The sequence below is a fragment of the Myxocyprinus asiaticus genome, chromosome 3 (assembly GCF_019703515.2).
Source record: "Myxocyprinus asiaticus isolate MX2 ecotype Aquarium Trade chromosome 3, UBuf_Myxa_2, whole genome shotgun sequence".
Taxonomy (NCBI): Eukaryota; Metazoa; Chordata; class Actinopteri; order Cypriniformes; family Catostomidae; genus Myxocyprinus; species Myxocyprinus asiaticus.
In genome coordinates this window covers 47610006-47621926 of record NC_059346.1, presented here as the reverse complement: position 1 = coordinate 47621926, position 11921 = coordinate 47610006, and the positions used below count along the sequence as shown (strand labels likewise).

The window sequence follows — 11921 nt, the reverse complement described above, 5'->3', positions numbered from 1 at the left end:
ATACAATTATTATTTATTTTTTTACACAATTTACAATCATATTTAATCAAACTACACAATGATGACTCTAAGACTTTATAGATATTACAGTTAAATTATTATTATTTTTTTTAATGCATGATTTCCTGTAAAGCTGCTTTGAAATGATGTGTGTTGTGAAAAGCGCTATACCAATAAAAATGACTTGACTCTGAATGCACTGAAAAGCATTTACACATTTATACTATGGATAAAAAGAATAAGGTTATATACAGTATCTATGGCTGTCCCCCTAGCCCCTATATTTAATGCTCAACAAACGACAGCAGAGATATCTTCAAATTCTGTAAAACCTATAAAATGTTGAGACATCTTTTAAATCATTAAAAATGATTTAAAAATAAAAAATATATAATGAATTAAATCCATCAAATAAATATGACTGCCAAAGTGTTGCACAGGTCATCTTGAGTGGAATTCTTATTGGTCCCTTTTTGCAGTTTTCTTTCTCTAAAACAGGGGCTTTCAAAGTGTTAAACCCCCCACACACACTCAAAATTTACAAGACTGTCAAGACAAGACCCCCCCCCCCCCCATACAAATGTTGTATATAGGCCTTTACAATAGCCAAGTAAATAATAAATAGAATAGCCTATGCTAAATGTTTTTAGTCTTCCACTAAAAACTTTTTTGAAGTTTTATCAGGTATTGTCCTCAAGTGTTATATTATTAAAATTCATCATATTTCAGGCATTGGAGCAATTCTCCATTAATGTTAATCAAACACAAACACATGAAGACACTTCAACCCGATATCATGTCGAACGTCGTGATTTTGTCCACATTTTCGGATTTTCTGTGTCCTAGATAAACTTGTGCAGCTATGTTTTCCACTGTAGTGACAGAAGACGGGAGTCGCAAGGCTCGCAACAGATGTTCTTAGTTGACTGTTTATGTCATTTGATTTGCTCATGTCTCATCAGTGATCATCAGAATATCATTATTATTCAATACGAGTTTAACCATGTATTATACAGCGTATCTTTTAATCGTTACCGGCCAAATGGCAAGTTGATTCCTCAAACTCCGGTTTGTTTCTTCCTCGATATAACATGTCTACAGACACAGAATATTTGGATGAATGAACAAAGGCAGAGCTATATGGCTTTATAATAGATTTGTGAGTGCACATGACCGGTTTTGAGCGTACATGCACTCTCTGAAAGAGAGCTGATAGATTTCATAGAGCAGCGCATTGTAAATCTGCATGAGAGCAGAGAGATTTGCACTTACACAACCGGTACAGATGCACTCTTGCATGATATGCATGCGTTCATGACATTTAACAGAATTATAACGTCATAGAGCTACTGTCTATTAAGCTGAACTATGGTCTATTTAACCAATTATTTTCATTATTGTACTTCACAATACATTTTTATTGTATTTATTTATTTATGATTTTACTTGGTGAATTTATCATAATTCTCCGTGCCTCCCCTGACATGCCCTGGGGAGGTGCGCCTTTCGGTTTGAAAATTGTGGCTCTAAAACATGGGCCAAAAATGATGGAATGCAGGTGTAGAACCCAATTTTACATGCTCTATATGGCACCTACATACTCCAGGGACTATTTCCACCAATGAGAGAGGTGGCAGGGGTCTTGCTGAAAACATTCCAGATTATCAGATAACAAGAGGTTTGCAGTCAGCCTGTGGTCATAATGCAGTGGGGATGGAAATTGTGTAAATACGCATACGAGCCCTGAAGAATTTCAGGCTTGTAGCTGACTCTGTTGTAATTCAAGCAGAGAGAAAGTGGCTATGTGGTTGATGTTACAACTGGAGACTTTCTATAAGCCCTCCTCCCTTAATTCTTACAACCAACCACCTTACTACTTCCATCTTAAGGAAACAGGCAGCCAAAAGAGCTAAGGAATCTATTTTACATAGGGGACATTAATTAGAAATTCTCCTTTTTGTCCCACATAAAAGTAGTTTAAATGTTTGAAAATGGAACATAGGTTCACGTAACTGGACGGCAGGGTGACGAGCAGTTGAGTTGAGCTTATATAGTTTAAGTGATGAGATGCAGAAGCCTGGGCACACCTAACTGATTTTGGAAATATGAGTAAACTAGGAGCAGCGAATGTCTATATACTGTATAGTTAATGTGTGAGACTATATTTGTTCATATAGTATGTGTACCTTGGAAATGTGTTATAAAGCTTAACTTGATTAATAAATGGTAAAAATGCTCTTTAAAGTACACATATATTGGTGATTCCTGAGAAGCAGTCTCTTAAACACAAGAAAAAAAAGTACATTAAAAGTAAATAAGGTTAAAAAAAGTTCTTTAGCCCACACCATTTTTTAGACCCAATCCAATGTCTCTTTTTAGGGCCCTGTTTCTCTTTGTCCTAAATATAAGGCAGACAGATTCCTGCCTTTATTGGAAGATGATGTCCCTCATATTCCAGCTTTGAAAAGACATCTCAACATGTACTTTTTATTTTTTGCAGTGGGTCCAGTTGTCTTCTGTCACTGTGTCTTAGGCACCACCATGATCTCATCTCCATCTCGTATGCTGTAGGAGTGAAGTGCTCGAGCTCCATATTTCATTTCCTGAGGCTCTAGTGCATAGCCGAGCTGCCGGTCAATATAGTATACACGCATTTTGTTTGGAGGTAGCTGGATCACGGCTCTCAGCTGCTTCTTTAGGTCTGCCACTGTCTGATCCAGTCTGAGCTCTAGGGGCTCTGTCTGGTCTCCAAAACGCACCTCTACTTGAGCACTGCAGAGAGGGCGCAGATCCACCTCTGCAAGCGGGGCTAGGCGGCCATAGCGTGCTACCAAATTGTGGTACCTGAGAAGAGTGGACAGCAGTGAGAAGGCCATGTGAGTAAGGCAAGTTTAATGTCTTCAGTTGGGTCATACTAAAACAGCCAGTAACCAATTTATGTCAAAACCAATTGTAGGAAAATCTGGAGTGTATTATGGTTAACATCTTGACAGATCATACAAATCATATATCAAATTCTCAGGAATATGACTGTACAGTTTTGTTGCCCTAATACCACAGTTTGAAATCAGTAAGTCATCAAATACAAACGTTTCTTTTATGCGCCAATCACTGCTGCTGTAAAGAAAACAAGCATGGGGACAATACACAAAAGCTCTGTTCCAAAACCTTGTGAGACATCTACAGTTTAAGCATTTTTAAGCATAGGTGCTCCCAATGCAAAGGCTGTTTCAAAAGTTAGGCAGCAACATAATAATGCCTTCTAAGATACCTGATTTTGGCCAATTTCTAAGGAAAAAAAGTTTACGCTTAAACTGTTCAAGTCTCTGAATACATAAGTCGGGTATATGGGGTATCTTTTGAAAGCTTAGAATTTGAACTTTTCATAGTTAAACATTACTTTTGCATTTATGTTACATAAAATAACAAAATAAGGCCTGAAAACATTCGTGTCACAAATCATTGCCACCTAGAGGTCATATGGTAGAAATATTAATATGAATGTAAAAGTCTTTCACATGTCACTTAAATAGACAAATCTTATAACAAATGAAAGCGTTAATTCTCAGGAATGCGATTGTACAGTTCATTTTGTTGCACTAATACCACAGTTTGAAATATTTTCAAAAGAATCACAAAGTGAAATATAAAATCTGTAAGACATCAAATACAAAAGTCTCTTTTATGTGCCAATCACTGCTGCTGTAAGCCCAAAATAGCTAACAATTATATATCTGCTTTTACCTTAGGAAATTTTGAGCCATTTTTTGCTTGTCTATGAGCTTGCTTGTGTGAATAATTCAATTAGGGGTGCCGCGGTGTGAGTTTTTGATGGTTAGATTACCTTGTTTGCAAATTAGCACTGATGCTAAAATGCATATCATATCACAACTGAACGTCTTAGTAGACGTATTTCTGGGGCATATGTGGACGCTAAGGGCAGTCCTATAATAAGAAAACTGATAAATACACAAAAATTAATAGGAGGTATATAATTAGAGATGCTCCAATCTAGGGCACGACACTGTTTTTGCGCATCCAGAGCTCAGTGATGTGCTTCAGTGTAACCGGAGTGCTTCAAAAGTGTACATGTAAGATTATTGTGGGTGCGCAACATGTAGTTCACAGCATCCAACAGTTTTTTTGTAAAGTAATCCGTTGTCTGTCAGACACCCCAACATAAAGAATCGGCAACAGACTTGATTAAATTACTGTCCATAACACCTTACAAATACCCAGTAGACTATGCATAATAACAGGAATATTGCTTACAGTAGGCAATTTAAAGTCCGATAATGACTAAAATTGCATTTATTGTTGAATGCAGTGAATTTGTACTGAAGCAATACTTTAAATAATGAGGACGATCTAAGACACAACTTTTCAAAGTTTACTCACTGATAGTTACTACACGCAATCAGAGATTATTTAGCAGAGACGGGCCACTTCTATTAAAATGAATGAGAGAAATTGGAGCGCTCAACCAAGCAACCCTGAGCGCCCAACGGTCAACGGATGTAGAAAGGAAGTCCCGCCTTACAGTTAAAAGAGCCAATCACCTTTTAGATATAGACATCACCTGTCAATCAGCTCTAGAACGTGCATGCGCATTAGCTATAAATATTTATATATATTATATATCTTTTTAGCAAAATATGAGGTAAATAATCACAATTTATGATACCAATATCGTCAGATTTTACTGCTGATTGGAAATATGTTCTCTGATCCTAATTTTGACCAACTGTATTTGAGATTTTGGTCTTTCCCCTTTCAAGTAGATAGGAGCTGCACTGGCATGACTGAAAATAACCTCCCGAGAGCGTTCCAAAAATGGCCGACAGTGGACTGACTTGCTGGAAAGACTTTGACGCAATGCACCGTGCACTGTCAGCACGCTTAAACATTATTCATCTTTTAATTCATCACTTTAAAATCACCACAGCAAAAAATTATTAAACTTACTAGTTTGTTGTTGGACAACTAGTGGATTATCCTGTCCCATTTGTAGGATGTTTAACTTTCTATGACTTCTGTCTGCATGTTTTACACCCAACGTGTTCAGTCAGTCATTTATATGCTCCTAAATAGCTGCTTTTTGACTCTGGTAGATCGAAATTCCTGTTATATTTTGGAGTTTGTGTGTAGCCCCAGCTTCACGTGAATTGAAAGTTCATGTTCAGCCTGGGACACCTGGCCATCAAGCACCACGCGGCTACTGTCCGTAACCATAGCAACAGCTCCAACACCCACACATGCAAAAATTATTTTACAAAATCTTCTGAATAACTATTTTATTATTATATATACTTATACATTATTTATGAACATTTTTTCCACGTGTAAATAAAGTATTTCACTGTTTTTAACAGTTGATTCTAAATTCTTATGGTTAAATTAACATTTACAATCGTGGTTAATAGTAAAACCGTACAATCACGGTATCCCTTAATCTAATGTTATATCTTAAAAGTATGCTAAAGAAATCATTAGAAATATCTATGTTATCAGCTTTTGATCATAAAATGTTATGCGTCATCGCAAAGGGGAGGGTCTCAGCTTTCTAATGAATGAGCTTCTAGTCCACTCAGAGGCCGAAATATTCTATGAAACAATGGGCATGGTACATAAACTGAAAATTAGACTGAATGTCATTGGATGAGCTGTGAGGGGTAAAATGCGTTAAAGCACCACCTACATTTCAGATTGCCATTTTGTGATGGTAGGTGATAAAGGAAATATTATTTTTTTTTGGCGTGAGATAGAGTGAACAGAACTATAATTACATGCTTACAAAGTTAGGACAACAAAAAATACATATATAAATTTTTTAATTCTATTCATCATAACATTGAAAACATACTGATGAATAATTGGAGTATTTTATTATTTTTTTTTATTTGGGGTGGTTTCTGATAAAATGAGACCAATTTTTGACTATTAGTCCACAGTATGTATAAATGGTGAGCTTTTACATTTGAGCATGAAAAATTGCAAGCGGCAGCCCCAAAATGCCTCCGAGTTGAAGAGGTTAATGAATGCCAGGGTAATATAACATGAAGAATAATGTTATAAATGTACATTAAACAATTACAAATCGAAAATATAAAAAAGTTTGCCAAATTTATGGTGCTTAAAAGGGTCTGTGAAAAGGGTCCATTGTGCTGTTACCTTAGCAACATGCCAACATCAAACCCTAATTGTGAGTTTCATGATGGATCCTGCCTATGTAGGCAGTAGAAAGCAAAGCAGATCACTAGGTTTTGGAACAGATCGAATGAGCCTGAAGATGTACTGTAGGTAATGCACACTTACGGTCCTTTTCTTAAAATATGTTTGAAAAAACAGACATGTGGTTTTCATAAAAAATTTCAATCACACTCAAATGTTAAAGAAAGACATTTACAGGCATAATTACAATTGGTGCACCAAGGAAGGACCCATAGAGCTTGTATGTTTGTGTGAAGACGCAGTTGTGTATTTGTGCACCTGTTTGTGTGTTTGTGAAGCACACTAAGTTTTTAAACCGTGAGAAAGTTCTTACCACCGCCCCTTGCACCCTCCCTCCCTTCCCGTCTTGCTGAAGGATTGTGGGAAAGATAAGAGGAGATCGGCAGGAACAATTAAATAAAATCTCCACAAAAAAGTCTTTTAGCTTAAGTGGGCTACAGTAACCGACACAGCCAATCAAAGTAATTTCCCCAGCCTGTCCAGAACAGTCTCCCTACAAAGCAGAGCCTGAGCCTGGGTAGGTGCCTGTGGCTCACTGCCTTCACCATGGGAATACTGCCCCCTCTATACAAAGTGCCACTCTGTCTGAGAGAAAGAACAGTCTCACTCAAGAGTCTCATTTAGTGTGGTTAAGCTCCTTAAATGAAGGCGAATGGTGTTCGCTGTGATAACAGCTGCCTTGAATTCCTCAAACAGTGCACAGATCAGACTCGAAGATGGGTCCGGGCAGTCGCCACTGTGCACCAAGTTCATAGTAGAGCCACTATATACAGTGAGTCAGTGAGTAGATACTGCAGTTGTTGATGCCCTAAAAAGCAATGTGATCGGTTTTCAGGTAGATAATCTGAATTACAGACTACAGAGATACAATCACCATTAGCTCAAAATTTAGATATCAGTGAATGTAGATAGTTTGATATGTGGTCTATCTACAACTTAACATAACTGATATGTCTGACACAAGACTGTGTGTATAGTTTGGCAAATTCTTTTTATCCAAAAACAACTTACATGGCATGTATAACAATGGTAGTCACCCTGAATGAACCCGAGGTAAGGGCCTAATTGAAAGGCACCGTGGAGATAAAGTATCTTAGGCTTTGTTCACACTGCACACAATTTGGATTTGTTTCTCAAATACGATCTTTACGACTGACTGTCAAGCATTGTCCTTTTGCAAGTGCTGAAATCAGGTCTGTTTGTTCAGACAGTTAGTCAGTATATCTACATTAGGGGCTATATTAATGACACAGGTGGCTGCATGATGCCAAGAGAGTTGTTTTCTTGGTAGCACATTACAATAAGGTTCCATTTGTTAACATTAGTTAACAACATTAGTTAAAATGAACTAACAATAAACAATACTTCTACAGCATTTATTACTCATAGTTCATGTTAATTTCACCATATAATAATACATTTTTTAAATCAAAAGTTGTATGTTAACATTAGTTAATGCACTATGAACTAACATGAATTAACAATGAACAATTGTAATTTTATTAACTAATATAAAATATATTATATATATATATATATATATATATATATATATATATATATAAAAAATTGTTCATTGTTAGTTCATAATACCAAATGAGTTAACTAATGTTAACGACTGGAAGCTTATTGTAAAGTGTTACCGTCTTCCTACACAACAACTGAGAGAAGCAAGCTGTCTGTATGGAATGACGGAAAAATATACTACTTATGCCCATCATGGCATCTTGCCGTGGTGAAAAACTCATAAGCGGAGACATTATTGTACATTACACATTTAGACACAGTGGCCCCAAAAAGTATTTGGACACTTAAGCCACACTCAAAAATGTATGAATCTCATTGCATTAAATGCCACTGTGCCAAGTGCCATTTTAAAGATAGCACAAACACACTTTTCACACATTTCCCAAAAAGAAGCTTGTTAGGTTTCAAATGATAAAACAATAGATATATTGTTCAATATTAAGACAATTCTTGATTGTCTTTTTTTTTACTTTGTGGAACATCTAAAGTTGTGATGAACTACATGTGTGGTTACTCTGTAGGACACCTGTGTGAACTTGAGAGGAACTGACTTCATGCATCCAGTAAAAATCCCCTTGAGAAAAGCTGGTTACATGTAAATGAAAACAATATCTTTAACCTTGTGCGACCCTGTGTACACATGCGTGGATGTTGTATTCTGGCTTTGCTATATGCAATGCATAATTTAAATTAATTTAAACCAACTGATGTCAGTTCAGAAGACTCTGGGCTATCAGTAAAGGGTTAAACATTCGATGTACAGAGTAATGTGACAAAACAACATGGCGCTGACCACAGCGGAGTTTGTTTTTGGGAGAAATGCCAACAAAACTACATCTGGTAAGAAACCTAATCAAGTTTTACATTGAAACCTGTTTGAGTCAAAAGATTAGAGTCTCAAGTTTCATCCGATATGGCATTTTTTAAATTTGAGTGATTTATTGCGAAACGCCATGCTGCTAAAACAATGTACACTAATGTGTACTTGAGCACATTTTTCCCTTAGAAATTCTATATTTACTGTGCAAGTTCAGTTTCAGGCCGCAGAGGGCAGATGTGGATTTGGCAGATGTGGGACAATGGTAATCAGTACATAGATTCAGAATGTATAATGTATAATTTTATTTTAACATGGTTGGCAGTGATTGGATGATGCTGGTCATTACTTTGAATCAGAATTAATTATGCTAATTTCTGATGTAATGTCTGTAACATCTCAAAAACATGAATAACCAACACTCCTGGAAACATAATAAACAATTTGATTTAAAAAAATGTTTTGACTTTCAATAGCTTGGTATTATTTAAAATTTCACTACAAAGTCCCGCTGTCCACATATGTTTTTAGGAAAACTATACTTTAGGGAAAACTATTTGCTCTAGATTTTATTTTATTTTTTTGCATGTTTATTAGGTGCTACTAGTTACAAATCAAAAAGGGAAATGGAAAATGAACACAGCAGTCACGCTCAGGTCTCAGGAGGTCAAAAAGTTAATTCTCAGGTCTAGCATAGTTTGTTTGCAGATGTCATTTCATTTGATATTTTGTATCTATTGCATCAACATTTAAACATATTTAAGTATGACTAAAGAGTCCAAATACCTTTTGGGGCCACTGAATACGGTGTCAAAAAAACACTTTCATTCACTATGAGTGTAAATTCGTGAATTCGAACACAATTAGACAATCCTACATTTTGGCCCCGATTAACTAAAGGCTTGCATGTATAAAAACATGTGCAAACTTGATAGCACGCTCAAAAAAGGTCCAAGCTGATCTACTAACATAGTCTTTTAAAGATTGCGTCTTTCAGATGCGCAAAATAGCACGTCTTGGCAATTTTTGCGTTTCCCCGACATGAATACACTGTAAAATCTAATTAGTTGACTTTACTTAGATTTTTCAAGGCAATCGGTCTGCAAGTTAATGTACTTATTTGGCTCAAGTAAACTACACTTAATATTTTAAGTAACGGTGACTTAAACTTAACTCATCTCTGATTAAAGTATCGTTGTTTTGATTTAATTATAATATATTAAATAGGGTTTAAATATGTCTTATACAGTGTAAAGGAAATTATGACTGGACTCTAGGTTAGCCATATGGCATATTGTATTCTATTCAGTACATCTTAGTGCACATAAATCTGCACTTTTGTAAAGTACAATTGAGTAAAGACGAATGGCTTAAACTTAACAGGCTCCAAGTGAACCAGAGGCAACATTAATCACCCTCATGGTGACTTCACAAAAATCTCAATTATCAACCAGCTACAACAAAACAACAACAATAGTGATAAGAAATATAACTATATCCATTTTAAAATAAAAAATAATTATTTTTTAAGTTCTCTTGTTTTGACCAAATATACATAAATTATTCAAGAACAAGGGCTTATGGGTATTCCACACAGCCACAATTTTGTACTTGGTAATTTTGAGTTTGTAGTACTCGAAGCCAAATTTTAAAGAACATAAATATTTGAGTTATGATTCCAAAATGTGACATTTCATGTACTGTTTATAGGACCACTTAAATGTTTTTATTAATGACAACTTTAGGATTTAGAGAGTAATGGTAACTTAATTAAAACTAGTAAGAATAGTAAAAACTTACACTTAAGTTGAGTAAACTATTTTTTTTACAATTTGAGATTACTATTAGTATTTACAGTGTATGCAATTTATAGACGTGCAACCTCCAAATGCGCATAATAAAGGGCTTAACGTGCGATGGCTTAATGAATACGTAATATTGTATTTTCTTTGTGAATTATGAACATTTCAAAAGTGAAGAGTGTCATGTGCATTCTCATCAATTACTCTTACGCTTAAATAGCAGGGATTTTTTGATGATATACAATCCTATAAATAAACATATAAATGCCATATTGAATAAAAATAAAATGGTATTTAGTGAGAACTGTACTGTAATTGCATTTGGTGCAAGTACCACATGCAAAAGCCTCCTTTTGGAGGGTGTGTCCAACATATTTTCACGTGTAATTATTTGTGCGATTTTTCTTAGTAAATCACCCGCAAAACGCCCACGACATGCACACACAATTTCATAGATAGCAAATTGCACCAGCTATTTGAGATCTTAGCAAATCGGGGCCATTGTGTATTTATACTACATACACATTGCTTCCTGAATAATTATAAAACACCTTCTTGGATTATATTATTATTTTTTTAAATTGTTTTAAGTGATCTTAAACCACATAGGAATGTGGTTTGGATTGGGTTTGTTAAAATTGTTTCCCAAGTTCTGCCTACAAAAAAATTAATGTATTTGAGACAGATACACAAATATTTTTGTAGCCTCTCTGTGCAAAGCCTTATTAGCTCAGCAGCCCAGCCTTATTAGCACTTTTAAGCCATTGCCATCCCAATATAAACTCTACTATACACTTAAAAATGATCAATTTTCACATTTGTTAAAACTTCACTTACATGCTTAAATGGGAACAGGAAGTCTATAAGCAATACAGGAATTTTCCCTAATGGAACACTTACAACAAAAGCATGTTTGCTGTAATTATTACACCATCTCCTGACATCTTTAGCATCAACATCCATCGTGATGGAGGCTAAAGAGGCTGCTAACTCTCTGCACTTATCTTCTTAAGTTTCACAGCCTCTCATTGTGCTTCAGTCCAACTTTAATGTATGAGTAGTGAGACACTGAGATTTTTCTCCTGCAGTCCCCTACGTTGACCTTCATCGTCAAGCTGTAGGCAAGGTCCCAGGCTATGGTTACTCAAAGACAGTAAGACCAATACCTTCTTTCATTGCCTTCACACTCTCCTCTTCTTATCCCTTTCTTTGCTTCCTCCTCTCTGCTGTCTTTCACCTCTCTCCTGTGTATCCTGTTCCTTAGAGGGAGGATCATCGTGCCCATGGTCGTGGCTCAGGTTTTAGTTACTTCACCTATTAAACTGTCTCCCTCCTCCCTAACTACACTATGTAACTAGTGTACCTCCAAGGTGCCCATTGGAGGGTGACTGGGAACAATTCATTTGGCAGCCTTGGGTAGCTGTAAAAGGAATCTACAAATAAAGTATTTCACACTTTTTGTTGGCTGGACACTACAAATAGCTCTTTAAATTGTTAGCTTTAAGAAGACACAGAATACATTGGTCCCATAAAGTACACAGACA

At 35.9% G+C, this 11921-nt stretch overlaps 1 protein-coding gene across 3 annotated transcripts in view; it reads right to left on the bottom strand.

Annotated features, from left to right (window-relative positions):
• Window positions 1-200: 200 nt before the first annotated feature.
• Window positions 201-11921, bottom strand: part of tbcelb (tubulin folding cofactor E-like b) — a 33389-nt gene continuing 21668 nt past the window's right edge. For all 3 annotated transcript variants that reach the window (XM_051669205.1, XM_051669190.1, XM_051669198.1), the window contains one exon: window positions 201-2844. In XM_051669205.1, the coding sequence (XP_051525165.1) occupies window positions 2520-2844 (325 nt within the window). In that variant the 3' untranslated portion in view covers window positions 201-2519. The remainder of the gene's footprint in view (window positions 2845-11921) is intronic.